This window comes from Lissotriton helveticus, chromosome 9, assembly GCF_964261635.1.
Source record: "Lissotriton helveticus chromosome 9, aLisHel1.1, whole genome shotgun sequence".
Taxonomy (NCBI): domain Eukaryota; kingdom Metazoa; phylum Chordata; class Amphibia; order Caudata; family Salamandridae; genus Lissotriton; species Lissotriton helveticus.
This window is the reverse complement of record NC_136070.1, coordinates 1,210,111,064-1,210,125,006: the sequence shown is the minus strand read 5'-3', so window position 1 is coordinate 1,210,125,006 and position 13,943 is coordinate 1,210,111,064. Positions and strand designations below refer to the sequence as shown.

General features: G+C 37.7%; 1 protein-coding gene across 1 annotated transcript in view; it reads right to left on the bottom strand.

Moving 5' to 3' along the window:
• The window catches only part of LOC144782355 (protein SSUH2 homolog), a 101,470-nt gene that overhangs the window by 37,636 nt on the left and 49,891 nt on the right, over window positions 1-13,943 (bottom strand). Inside the window, exons 2-6 of the mRNA XM_078661673.1 lie at window positions 13,417-13,484; window positions 12,316-12,426; window positions 9,342-9,420; window positions 6,907-7,036; window positions 6,149-6,209 (exon numbers count right to left, since the gene is read on the bottom strand). Of these exons, the coding sequence (XP_078517799.1) occupies window positions 6,149-6,209; window positions 6,907-7,036; window positions 9,342-9,420; window positions 12,316-12,426; window positions 13,417-13,484 (449 nt within the window). The remainder of the gene's footprint in view (window positions 1-6,148; window positions 6,210-6,906; window positions 7,037-9,341; window positions 9,421-12,315; window positions 12,427-13,416; window positions 13,485-13,943) is intronic.

The window sequence follows — 13,943 nt, the reverse complement described above, 5'->3', positions numbered from 1 at the left end:
ATTCCCTGTTGATAATTTCATGTATACAGTTCTTCATTCTATAAATACAGTTTTTACTAATAAATGTCTGTATATAGAGCATATTAATTATATTTTAATTTGTTCTGAATGGCTATATGTGTAATTACTTGGAATGTTAAAGGGTTGGGTTCACCCATCAACTGGCAACGGATACTGTCTCACTTAGCCAAATTACATTGCTTTATTACCGGAAACTCATATTGAGGAATCGGAAACCAAGAAACTAGTTCAAACATGGGTGGCCATGCTTTTACTTCACTAGGATCTGGCAAATGTAATGGTGTTGTAATGCTTTGTAAAACGACCTTAGATGTTACATTAATATAACAAGAACTAGAACAGGAAGGTCGTTGGCTTATAGTGAAATTATCAATCAATAAAACACCACTTACTGTCTTTAATGTATATGCTCCAACACACTTGCTGAAACATGCTGGTCTAACATACACACCAATTGATGTCTATCACTGATTATTTAATTTTCAGTGGTGATTGCAATCTCATAATAAATCCTTTTTTATATCGATCCTCCACAACTACATTAGAACCCTCTTCCATAAATAAACAATTCAATTCAGCTATTAAGCAAAGATTCCTTATAGATTTCTGGAGAATTGTAATCTTTGTTTAAGAGAATATACATTTTTTTCTCCTGTCCTCAACTCTCTAGGATTGATCGCATATTCATCTCTGATGATTTATTTCAACACATAATACAAGCGGATATTGGTACCATTTTAATTTCAGATCATGCCTCGGTTACGATAGATTTAGATCTTCTACCTCCTCCTCCAAAGACAAGGCTGTAGGGATTTAATTATTTCCTTTTATTAGATAATATCTTTACACAATGTTTTGACTCTTTTATAGCTGAATTATTTATGTTAAATGAAAAAGCACATTCAAAAACAGCATTGGAAATCCTTAACTGTATTGAAACAATAGAACACTTTTTGCCGAAATCTAAGCCATGCGGAGATGAATAAGTAAAAGGCAAATTTGAGTTTAACAAACTCTCTACGGAATATGCAGCCTCTTGTGTTATTTGATACAGTGCCAAATATAAGGACACCAAAATAAAGCAGGCAATAAAAAAAAAGGTTGTGTTAAAATAGAAACTGTTTTACGTGATGACTTATCTCCTATTTTTGCGGACAATACGATTTTGGCTGAATTTACCAAATTTACCAAATACTACAAAGTTCTTTACACACCAGAAATAATCCTCTCCAAATCAACATCAACTCATACCTCTCTTCTATCAGTAAAAAATCTCATCTAAACACTGATTTTTTCCCTTAACCTCATGCACGCTAGCGGTTTTCCCGCTGTGCGCTGAGTTTTTAAAAAACCCGCATTACATGATGAGCTCAGCTCGTCATCAGCGTACGACAGGCGTACTTCATGATGAGCTGAGCTCGTCATGAGCGTCGAAGGGGTTAAAGCAGATATCTCAGTTCAAGACATTCACAAGGAAATCAGCTCTATTAAAAGATGCAAAGCCTCTGGTCAAGATGGATTTCCTTTTGAACTTTATCTACATTTCTCCTAAAAGTTACTTTCTAAATTACATACATTATTTACATTCTTTGCTTCCTTCAATGCTGCCACTGGAACTTTTCAAGATGCTTTAATACGTCTTATTCCTAAAGATATGAAAGAGCCTAGATTATGTAAAAATTATAGGCCACTCTCCCTTATTAATTTGGATTATAAAGGTTTTTCTAAAATGCTTGCGTTATGTCTAGATCCTCTACTCCAAAACCTAATTGGCAGGGAACAATCTGGATTTGTTAAAGGCAGACATCTTCTTCTAAGGAAGTGAGTGACACACCGCACACCTCCCTAGGAACAGTGTCCCTCTCTTTTTGGCCTTGTATCATTCCGATAACACCAGATTCTTCTTTGACATCTTTAGTAAATCCAAAACATATAAACATTCATTAGCAGCTAACTCTCTGGACGCTTAGAAGGCATTCAACCATTTGCACTGGAGTTGTATTTTTTCTACTCTCACTAGCTTTGGGTTTGGGCAAAAGTTCAATAATCCAGTATCTCTTTACATTCATCTCCTAAAGCGGATATTCTAGTCAATGGCTTAATTTCTACTTCTTTTCCCCTTCACAGTGGAGTTTGGCAAGGATGTACTCTATCTCCTCTTCTTTTTATTCTTGAACTCAATACCTTTTTATCTAAGATTCAACAACATAAAAACACACATGCCTATCATTATGAAAATAAAGAACTTAGCTAGCACTAAGAAAATAAAGAAATTACATTTTCAGTTTACAATGAAGACATTCTTTTATATACGTGTTTCCCCGATTCCTTCTTACAACCATTTTTGGACACAGTCTCTACTTTTGCCTCTCACCCGGTTAAAAACTTAATTGTGACAAATGTCAGATTCTTCCTCTTGACAAATGATGTTATAAACATGATTTCCTACCATAAAACATTCTTTGGAATCTGGTAAAAATTAAATACTTGGGTCTTTATTGATTCCTTAATCCCTCCTAATTTTTCTACTCATACTTCCCATTGGCATCCATTGTTTATTTTATGGTGGGGTAGGTTAGATTATACCAAAATGATGTTAGTCCCAATCTTCCATTCCTATTTTATGTAACATACAGAGGTCTGTTTTAAAAATATATATATATTACTTAGGCGGTGTGCACAGGTGAACATCGGGATTTCTGGCAGTGGGGTGAAGGACCTAGGACACTGCTACCTCGCCCACTCAAACACCGAAGCCTTCATGAACTAGGCAGCCACTAGGAGACGGGAGCAGACACCACCCACTGGGGCAAGTACTTACGTTGGTGTCTGCTCCGCTTGGACCTGGATTCGTGGGTTCGGCATTTCCTTGTGGCATGACGTCAGTACCGCCTAAACCAATCGAAATGAGGCAGCCAGTTTAAAGGGAGGGCGGGAGAACCGTGAATTGTTTGGCAGCATTTGAGAAAGCTAATACAGAGTCATGCAATGCCAATTGGAAAATAAAAGCAGTTTTGATCTGAAGTCCTGCATGTGCTCTGCTTCCTTCGCAAAAGAGGGGAAAATTGGTGGATATATATATATATATATATATATTAACTACTTTCTTAGAACCATACAAAAAGTTATACGTACATCAGCAGAATGCAACAGCATCCTAAACTTCAAGGAGGAGTTAATTTTCTTGATTTCCAATCATATCATAATGCTTTCTTTTTGAAGCAGTCAGCATTTTACTATAAAGATCGATATACAAAATATTCCCCCCTATGGATTGATTTAGAATTATTTTGTATTCATCCCTTCTCCTTTTCAGATTTTTTTCCAATTACTCAATGTCCTTCTTCCATGTGTCTTCCTATTCTTAAACATGCTTGTAGATTATTACGTCCAATTTATGTTTCTACATCTATCTCTGATCAATTTCTTCATTTCTTAAATTGGTATAATGAACTCATCAAAATAATAATAGAGTTGTCTTTTGAAAGTCCTGGAGAGGTAAAGATGCTCCCTATGTACACATCAGTTATTCCAACATCAATCTTTTATCTCCTTTTCTCAAGTTTAACTCATCTTTAATTTTCCTAACTCTTACAAAGACAAATTGTAATATTTGAGTCTGGTCATATCCAAATCATTTCCAAAACTGATTTACATACCTCTTTTTCTCCTTCTTTATGGAACAAAATATGGCTCAAGATACGCAAAACCTCATGCTGCCAGCGCAACTGAAACTCTATTTTTCATTTACAACCAGCTTACGGTTACCCTAGCTAGTTTACACAAATGTAATCCCACTATTCTACCTGCCCATTGGTCATGTAATGTCTCTTTTTCAGCCACATACCATAAATTATTTGAATATTCTACCACTTGTCATTTCTGATTAAAGGTTTGGTCACAAATTAACTCTATTTTTCATATACACATAGCTTTCACCATTACAAATCTGTTTTTAAGTCTTTGAGACAATTGGAATGATTATGCTTTTAATGTACATATTGTAGATCTACTACTTGCCTTCCAACAAATAATACATTGGAAGCATTATTTCAATATATCTTTTGAAGCATGGTGGCATGGTGTACTTTACAATCATATACTAGATAGAGCATATACCACCCCGATATCGTTAGCTATCAAAAAAAGACATTCTTTGATCCCCAGTAATGATTTCCTTGATTCCTGTTTTTTAAATGCTATACACATCTAGTAGAAGTCAGGGAGTCCTCTTGTCAAGTGTTGTCCACCTACAAGACAATTCCATACATGTTTTAGGGAAATTCTCTACTCTAGGACCCCTCAACAGGTCCACTCCCTGGAATGCACCAGACAGTTGAGGAGGCCACTGGCCTTGGAGTGAAAGATCCGCAGAGCCCACGTCAGTAGATGTCCAGTGTCCCATCTCTCTTCAGGGGTCTAACTTTTCATGGGATCCTGTAGATAGCTTCCTTTCATGTTCTCCCTAGTGCAGAGATTTTTAAGTGGGCTGAAAAGTTCCAGAAAGTGGGCACATTTTCCTAATCCGAGAAATGCAAATGATCACTCCAGCCCTGTTCCAATCCTTTGGCACAGCATGTTGGGACTTTTCAAAATTGGAACTTCAAGTGGTCACAGCTCTCTTGGAACTCTGAAACCTGTCCCTTTCAACACAAATTTCAAAATAGAGTCTGTCTTGTGAGTGGCGCCAGAGATCTGGCTGCCTTCCTTTGTTTTTCTGAGGTTAGACAAGCTCAGGCTTATAGGCAGTGAGAAATGAAATTAACCTAAGCAGATCCAGTCCCCACAACTGCCCTCTCCCAGGAATAGCCTAATCCCTTTCATATGACCTATTGTGTGTGGAAGGCTTTCGACCTCCTGCTGGCCTAGCAGAGTAAATAACGCGTCCCAGTAGGGTGATTAAAAGCATAAATCTAATATGGTACTGACTCAGAGGAATAAGATAAATATGACCAAACGTGCATGAAGAAGTGGCAGCATGATTGAAATAAAGTTATATTTGCACTCAGTACCAATGGTTACTTAAACAGTTAAACACTTTAGATTTCCAGTGAAGCACTACAGATTTCAAGTTCAGCCAATAAGAAATAGAAACATTTATTTTTCAATGCCCAATTAAATCATAAGGCTTGCCCACACCATAAACAATTTGTTAAGGGTCCCATATGCGACTGGCTACCTGTGAGTAGATACTGCACTGATTTAGAAAGTAGTCCCACTCGCTCAACCCACACAGGCATGTGCTTACGTCCATAAGCAACCAGCCTAGAGCCTCTTACCCCAGCTGTGCATAAGTGGATCTTATTTTAAAAGGTAGGCACACTCAAAATCCTTTTTTTGTGAGACTCAATGAGAATCTCTCTAAGTAGAGATAAAACAACTAGGTGTCCTAAAAAGTAAAATACCTAAGAGAGCGAAATGGGTTGGAACCCACTTCCTCACAGGTTTACTGCTGCTGATGATGTTGGGATGAGTATTTCTTTAACTTCAGACAAATCTTTCACTAAGCTACCCAGACACACTGTTCTCTAGCTGGAAGTTACAAAATGATAATTGACATGTTGCAAAATATATGTTGGCAGGCAGGCTATGTAGCTAATTCGCTCTATGATACTCAACTGATTTGACTATTTAATACCTTGAACATCAAATGTAACATTCTTTAATGTTTCAGCTTGAAGTTTATTGTACAAACTACACTGCAAGTGTTAGCCCTTCACGCAGAGATCAGAAATTACTAAATATATGGTTAGGACAGGCACACTGATTACCTTGAAAGATTCATAGGTGGCTTAGGAGTCAGGACTAACTAGAATGACCTACCAAAACTAAAAATATTCATGTAGCATTCTTGGATGAGTTCACCCATATCTAGTATCTTGTTCCCTCACTGCCAAAATGCTTTCGGGTGAAAACAACGATTTAAAAATTTAAATAACATAATAAATTGAGTTAATAGCCAGCAGTATCACTGGAGTACGGTGGTCTTTTTCTAACATGCTTTGACATTTAGCAATACAAGCTCTTTCACTCTCAGTCTAGGAAATAGAATGTTTTCCTCATTAAATATCATGCATTAAGTTAAGTCTAACTCTTAGGCAAGGTTTTAGATGACACCCCAGCTTACCATTATAAGGTACACTTTTCCACTCTGAGGATCTGGACTCCGTGAACGTCTCAAGACGATACTAGGAAAAACAAATCATATAGTAATAAATCAATAATTGTACTTGTTACTATTTCAAACGAAAGATGAAGACACAAGATTGGACAAGATAAAGAATGATCATAAACTTAAAGATCTCCTGTACTATGCTTGTGGATTACCCAATGAGAGAATGGCACTCTTCTTCTAGCTCTCTAGACCTAATGATGCTCTCTGAACAGACTCACTATGCGAAAGGGTTTACAATGCTACACAATGTGTATGGATAACTCTCTCACCATCAAGACAACAAAACTACAACTTAAGCCCAAGTCCTTGGGAAGAAGAAGGGAAACATGGAGTGGACATGAGCTGAACTCATCCCTTCAAGAGTATCTTTCAGAATGTCAAGATTAGAAGTAGGAAGGAAGCTGACACCCCTCATACTAAGGCTTGATCTTTCCAGACATAGAATGGTTATTGAACTGAGCAGAGCCTAATACAAGCAGCGAAGCCGCATGAACATCCATGTAATGAAACAGCTGACGCCTCTACAGCAGAGATGTCCTCGTTTCTGGAGGGATTCTAGAGCATACACAGAGGCTGTTGAACACACTCACTGCACACACAACATAAAGTTATTGCTTTCCTGTATATTTGTAATGGCACACTCAGAAACACCCAGAAACGAATAGGGATTCTGGAAGAAGGTGTACGATAATTCCTTCTGTAGTACATACTCTGTAGGTGCTGAGTGACTGGAAGTCGCGAAAAACCATCTCCTTGGCAGGAGCACTACTGTAGCAGCACTTGCTCTCTGCAAACTGTATAAAGGCTTGCTTTGCGGTATCTTCAGTAATTGAAGGAATACTAGAAGGAGAAAAATGTGTGTTAAATTAAATACACCAGGTGAAGTGTGTGTTTGTGTTAAGCATGACAACGCGTAGTTTGTACTGTTCCATAGATCAGGTGAGGGCTTTGGGCACAGAGCTCCTTGGTAGTCTTAGCAGAAATGACAAAGACTAAGTCATCATAGAGTCTGAACTCACCTCTTACACTACTCATCAGGATAATGGTGAGTAATGTATCTCATGATACAACCTCTTCTTTCTTCAGCAAGAATTAAAACGATTAATACGAGTTAATAACAGAAGAGTATTGTATATTTGCTGAATATTTTTTTGATGAAAAGTGGCTTATTAGAAAATAAAGAATACATAACTAATTAATTTTACTATGTTGTCACATTCGAGGCTATCCCTTACGATATGTTCACGCATTTTTAAATGAACTTAAAATTCAAGAAGCTGCAGCTGTCAAATGTGAAATGAACAGATGAGGTGATAAAGCAAGCCTCGAATGTCAGTGTACGAGGCCAACCCCTTTTTTCTCCCCCAGGGTGAGACATGTGATGGTAAATCTCCCCCCCCCCCAAAAAAAAAGAAACCAAAAAATGAAGCCAAACACCATATGTTTTACAGTAATACCTAGGGCATTTAGTTTTACACAGTCTCCTAAAATGTATCAAAATAATTAATTCACTTCTACTCTTTTTGTTTTCAACACTATGATGATTTATATCATTATGGAGAATCTTGGAATGATCAAAATCGTATTGCTTCTGCTGGACCAGGAGACAGTCATTCTTCAACCCCAGGCACAAAGTCTGTTTCCATTGATCTGAAGATGCCACCATGATTCTATAGCCATTGGAACTGCTAGGGCTCCTAAAAAAAATACTGGTCAACGATGCAGTCACTTCTAACTCAAAGGTGGTCCAGGTGTCGGGGGGTACTCCGGTCACATTGACAACTACACCACAAAAAACATATAGTTAGTCAGTGGTGAGTGCGGACATGCAGGGCTCCTATCCCACAAGGCTCCTAAAGTGGCATATAGCGAGGATTAGCCACTATTTAATCGCTGACCCCAACATTGGTTCCAGTTGGATTCTTACTGGACTCAAGTGACTGCACCCTGCAGCCTCAACCAGACACCACTAGCTAGTTAGTAGGTTACCCAGGGCCCTACAGATAATGTCCAAGATTTCTCTTGTGGGTGGATACATTGTAGTTTGGATAATGGGATTTTAGGCTTAGAGATCATTGGGATTTTTAGCGACCCCCTTTTAATTTAGGAACTGTGGACAATTTTAAGGGTGGACGCCTTTCATTCTGCTACATCCTTTATACCATAAGCAGCTAGGTCAAAAAGGTTCCTGGGTGAGAGTACTGGGCCAATATCCTGCCATTCCCCTCATATTTTTAAAAGGCATTTTACTGTTTCCAAAAGGACCAGAGATGTCCCTAAGCGACCCCTACAGAATAACATTGGCTTTGGGACTCCGGGTGAAATTATTTCCTAAAGCTTAGTGCAAGAGAGCTCTAAAATATTTGCAGTTGTATCTTTTTTCATTTGATGTTAGAACCTTCTGGCTTTCTATCAAATTGGTAAGTGTACTACTTTATCCATTATTGAAGCTCTATACCTTAAATAACATAGCATACTTTCTGGACACTGAAATTATCAATATGTTATGAAGGTGCAATGACTTTCTTGTTTTGTCGTGTATCATTTTCATTTGCATTTGCGTACTATTTTACTTACCTGATAGTAAAGTTTTGCACTTTTTATTAAGTAAAGCATTGACTGGCTGTAAATGTTGTCTGGCTCTGTCTTATTGATCCTTTAAGCCCTAACACCACGTCAGCCTTGACTGTTCAGTAATACTATCGTGAGAGAGTCAAGGGCATAACAGGAGTCACTTTGATATCTAATTTGGAGTGAAATAGGACTGTGGTCTTAAAACACTAGTGGTAAAGAACATTACCCATAAAAAGAAACTTCTAAGTGTTCCAGGACTCTATGGAGAACTTTACACCAATTATGATATGTAATGTGGAGTGACTATGTGGAGTAAGACAGGCCCCAAGACTTGACGCTCAATAAAAGGTAATAATCTCACAAAAAATTAAGTATGGCATTAATATTTGTGAAATTGGTCAATTTCTTTTTTATGAGCCTAAGACAAAGTATTGTCTTCCACATGAAAGTGTGGCATGCAGCCAACACAGGGAAGAAACCATTATTATTCTTTACTTAGTGTCACAGGAATAGGCAACAAAGAAATTCAAAGTTAATGATATCGCAATTGACATGAAAGGAAGCTTCTTACCTCCATTGCACATCTGGAGGAGCAGCAGCTTTCCCAGGGCCTGACCCTGGATATGACGGGGGAGGAAGACATTTTCCACCTGAAAAAAAAGATGATTGACAATTCAAGATATTGTTGCAAAGTGGACGCTGTAACTCAGGCATTGTATGTTTCGGACTACCATTCTATTCCTTAGGTGTAGCTAAATATGTTGCAGTAAGTCAGTTGGGAACGGACGTTATAAGATGAAAACAGGCCCATAAAATTAATGAAGGTAGGTCATTTTCATCGGAGGTGCATGCTGTAGAATAGTAGAGGTTGTGGCATGAGACAAATGTTGTTAATCAAGGACAATACAAAAAAGAACAATTATTCAGCATAACGTCTGAATTCAGGGATGACCCTTTAGTCAAGGGCGATGACAATTAATCAGTGTATTGTCCTGGGACAGATAAAGAAGTACTATGTTGGGCCTACGCATAAAAACAAGCTTGCGACTAGGTATTCTGTATGACCAAGAAGTCAAAATTTGCATTCAGGGTTCTTGATGGGGCTTTTCTGTCTGACCGCAGACTGTCTTTGGCTAACAAAGGTCCATAAATAATGTAAAATTGCGTGAGTGAGTGAAAGTATGGATGGGTGTGTGAGTGAATGGATGGATGAGTGAAACGGTGGATGAGTTGACGGACGGATGAATGAGTGAAAGGACAAAAGGAAGTATGAGTGAAAGAATGGATTGATAAGTGAGGGAGGATGGATAAAAGGGTAGATGGACAAGTGAAAGAATGAATGGATGAACGAAAGGGAGGGTGGATGGATGAGCGAAAGGGTGAATGGATGATGAGAGAAAGTATGGATGAATGAGTTAGTGAAAGTTGGATGGCTGAGGTAAAGGGTGGATGGATGGGTGGAGTAACAGGGTAGATGGACTGACGAAGTGAAAAGGTAGATAGATGGAGGAACGAAAGGATGGATAGATGAATGAGTAAAGGAGTAAAAGATGGATGCTGGGGTGTCATAAACCCACAACTTTAGCAGCTACAAATTAGGTGAATTTCTTTTTGGGTCTCTTATGTCTGCAACTCCTCAAGCAATTAAAGAGCAGGGGAGCCACTCACCAGTTATAGTTAGCAGTATTAACTATACCTTACGCCCCTGCCATGCACTGGTTATGACCTCACATATGACATAATGTATGCCATGTTCTATGACATCATTGATGACATCATTGATGACATCATCCAATGAGAATGCTAGTATGTTTTACTTATCCACGTAATTTTGTACAGCCTGGGTCCAGCTAATGGGTTTAAGTGTTTACAAAACACATTTGCTCCAAATGCACCATAGGTGTGTAGATGTATTGAACATGTTTTAAATCTTTGTATTCAAGAGTAACTCTGTTTGCAGGTGACAGTTGACTTGTGTTTATTATATTCTACTTTTCTATATTTTTTGTTCTGCAGAAGATGTTTTCAACAGGAGTAAGATTATACTACGTAGTAGATACTAACTTTTGTAAGCAGCATTGACTTATTATTAGAGAGAATCATGTCAGCATGACGATTTCTACTTAACATAGAAGACTGTGTGCACCATGTACTTACCTATGTACATGTGATTGTCTTGCATCAGAATATAGGCTATTTGTATAGTTTTCGGCACAGTATGAGGAGTGCAGGGAATCTGATCTTAGCACCTTCAGATCGTGATTATTTCGAACAAATAGTGTCTTCTTTGACAACCGTTGCATAGGGTGTACACTGTTCTTAATAGATTATTTAATACTTTGTGGTGTATTTCTCATGCGAGTTTCACTGCTTCCAAACAGTGTAGTATAGAATATACTCCCTCCATAGTGTAAACACTATTTACAGTACCCAGTTCTCTACTGATATTAGGGTTTGATATATATATATATATATATAAAAGCTGTCCATTGTAGAGCATTTGTTTTAGAACTCACATTAGCTATTTTTTGGAACTTAGCTTTCTGTGAACAATTGTATAGAGATTGAAAACAATACTCATTGAAGGATTCCCAAATATATGTAGTTGACTGTTAATGTGAACTATGCAACCTATAAAGTTTATGGTATAGGGTCAATGTTGCACATAATGCTTGCTTTCTACATATAAGAAAGATGTTTCTGTGATGGCACTAAGGATGCACAATATTTTTCTGAACTATTTTGTACTTACTGTCAGGCCTAGAATGCCATAGTAATTTATAGAGCAATATGGGGGAAACAAAGCTTGGGTGATGTCATCAGTTAAGTCATCAATGATGTCTTCAGTGATGTCATAAATGTCATAAAACATGTCATGAGTGCGGTCATAAGTGAGGTCATAAGCAGTGCATGGCGGGGGGTGCAAGTTATTGTTAGGGCTGTTAACCATAACTGATGTGTTCCTGTGTTTTTTTTACTTATTCACTTAATAGTTTAATGTTGGCATTGACAAATTCATCTAGCTATAACGTTACTTTAACCTTTGTTTTTTTCAGTGAATTACTAAGGTTTTGTTGAAACAAAAACAGATGCTTTTATCTCACCTAACTATAACATTACTTTAACCTTTTTTTTTCATACAGAGAGATATTTTCCCCCGTACTTTCTGGAAATCCAAGAATAAACAAAGCGGCACACCTCCACACAGGTATGCCGCTTTGTTTATTCTTGGAACTCAAGAAAGTATGTGAGGAGACAATACAGACGGCAGCTGACTTCGTCGCTGGCACCGCAGGAAGGTGTAACGGCCTGGTGCAGCAAAACACTTTAAGCATATATAGAGAGATATATATAGTGAAAAGAAAGGTCAAATAGAAAGAAGATACATAATTGACACTATTGCACTGGAATATCGAGTTCGAAATATTGTGCTGCAAAAATATTGATGGACAAAATGTTGCCAACCAAAATATTAACAAGGTAAGTAGTCGCCTTCAATGCATTTCTGAAGTCTATCATATGCATATACTCGGTTTTATACCTACCTTCACCTCCTGCTGATATGCCTTCATACCCAGTTACATTGTCCATCAAGTGAGAGGGTGGAGCAGAGGCAGCATTGCCACCAATAGGGGGTGGATATGGACTTGGTGCACCTAAATGGAAAAAATAAGGTATTCAAGCAGCTCAAACCATGAGTCAAACACAATACCTAAATTACAGACACTTCCTCGCTGATCTTGTGAATTAACAATCCATCTCTCCCCAAAAAAATGCATTTTCAGGCTGTATCATTTGTCAAAATGTTTACTACATGGTGACATCACTTGCATGCATTCTCAGGAATGTTTGTGTGTTTCTCAATACTTCAGTCCTTCCTAGTCTTGAATGAAAAATAGGAACTTGAAGTCTTCTCTGACCGATATCTAAGAATGTGTCTTGCACTCAATGCTAAAGTGATCTTTACATGGCTCCTGGATAGCTTTTTATCGAACAGCACTATACACACTGGGACCTTTAGGTCCCAACAAGCTAAGCACTGTTTTCTAAAAGGTCAGAACTGTATAACAATAACACTTGAGAAAGGATCAAGTGGCAAATGTCCCTTTCACTACTGCCCCTATTCTCAATTTTGCTTGGTCCTGAAGTACTCCATAAAAGTCACATACTTTACTAAGATTTAACAAAGAAAAAGTAACAGAGGAGCTAAAAGCATTTTGCCCTCTAACAACCTATATTCATTGAAATTATTTCAAACTTACTTTTAGTTAGGCTCACTGATTGATGGTGCAAATTAATATAGTAACTTAATATGGTAACTTACAAATGCCACACTACAGAACGGATTGCATATTGACCAGTAATTAATAGGTGTTAGTGCTGCATAATTCATCATTTCATCATATCATCCTAGGGAAGATGTAAGGTGGAGGTGGGAATTAACCTTCTGACTCCACGTAGTCTAGCCAGTGGAACTACAATGCAACACTTAATAAATGGGAATGATGCATCCGGCTTCTTTAACAGAAAAGTCACTGGTTCTCGACTCTTTAGAAAATTGCATAGAATTCCATTTGTATGCCATTCTGTACTGCTGCTACATAGGTTTAAAGCCTTTCACTGATGGCACACATATTTAATCATACCAGGATCACCAGAGAAGTCAGCACCAAGCAAAGGATTTGTGGATCCATAGTTTGGCCCCATGGAATTTCTGTGGGAAGAGAAGAAAGAAACACATTTCAGGAAGAAAGGTTTTGGCAATAGACCTAAAAAGATACAATATTTTCTAGTTCATGTCAGCAATTTTATGTGGCTCACCGAAGACACAGAACCCAGTTAAAGTAATATAATTCTTAAGATGCGCAGGTGTCTGTTGAGGCTCAGCATCTGAATTTGTTTCAGATTGCTGAATGTGTGAAGAATCCCTAAATGTGGATGAATTCCTTTTATTTATGTATCTAGAGAGACAACCAAATTAAATCTTGGTCCATATGTTTTTAATGGAAGCTGGATAGAATGTATTGCTCTTATTTATCAGCTGTTTTCCTTAAACAAAATTGAAATCTCTCAGATGTCTAATGTATCAATCAATATTTAATATAAATTTAGTTCCATTTTAATAATCCCCTCACACGTATATAAACTCATCTCATTAGAAACATATATTAAA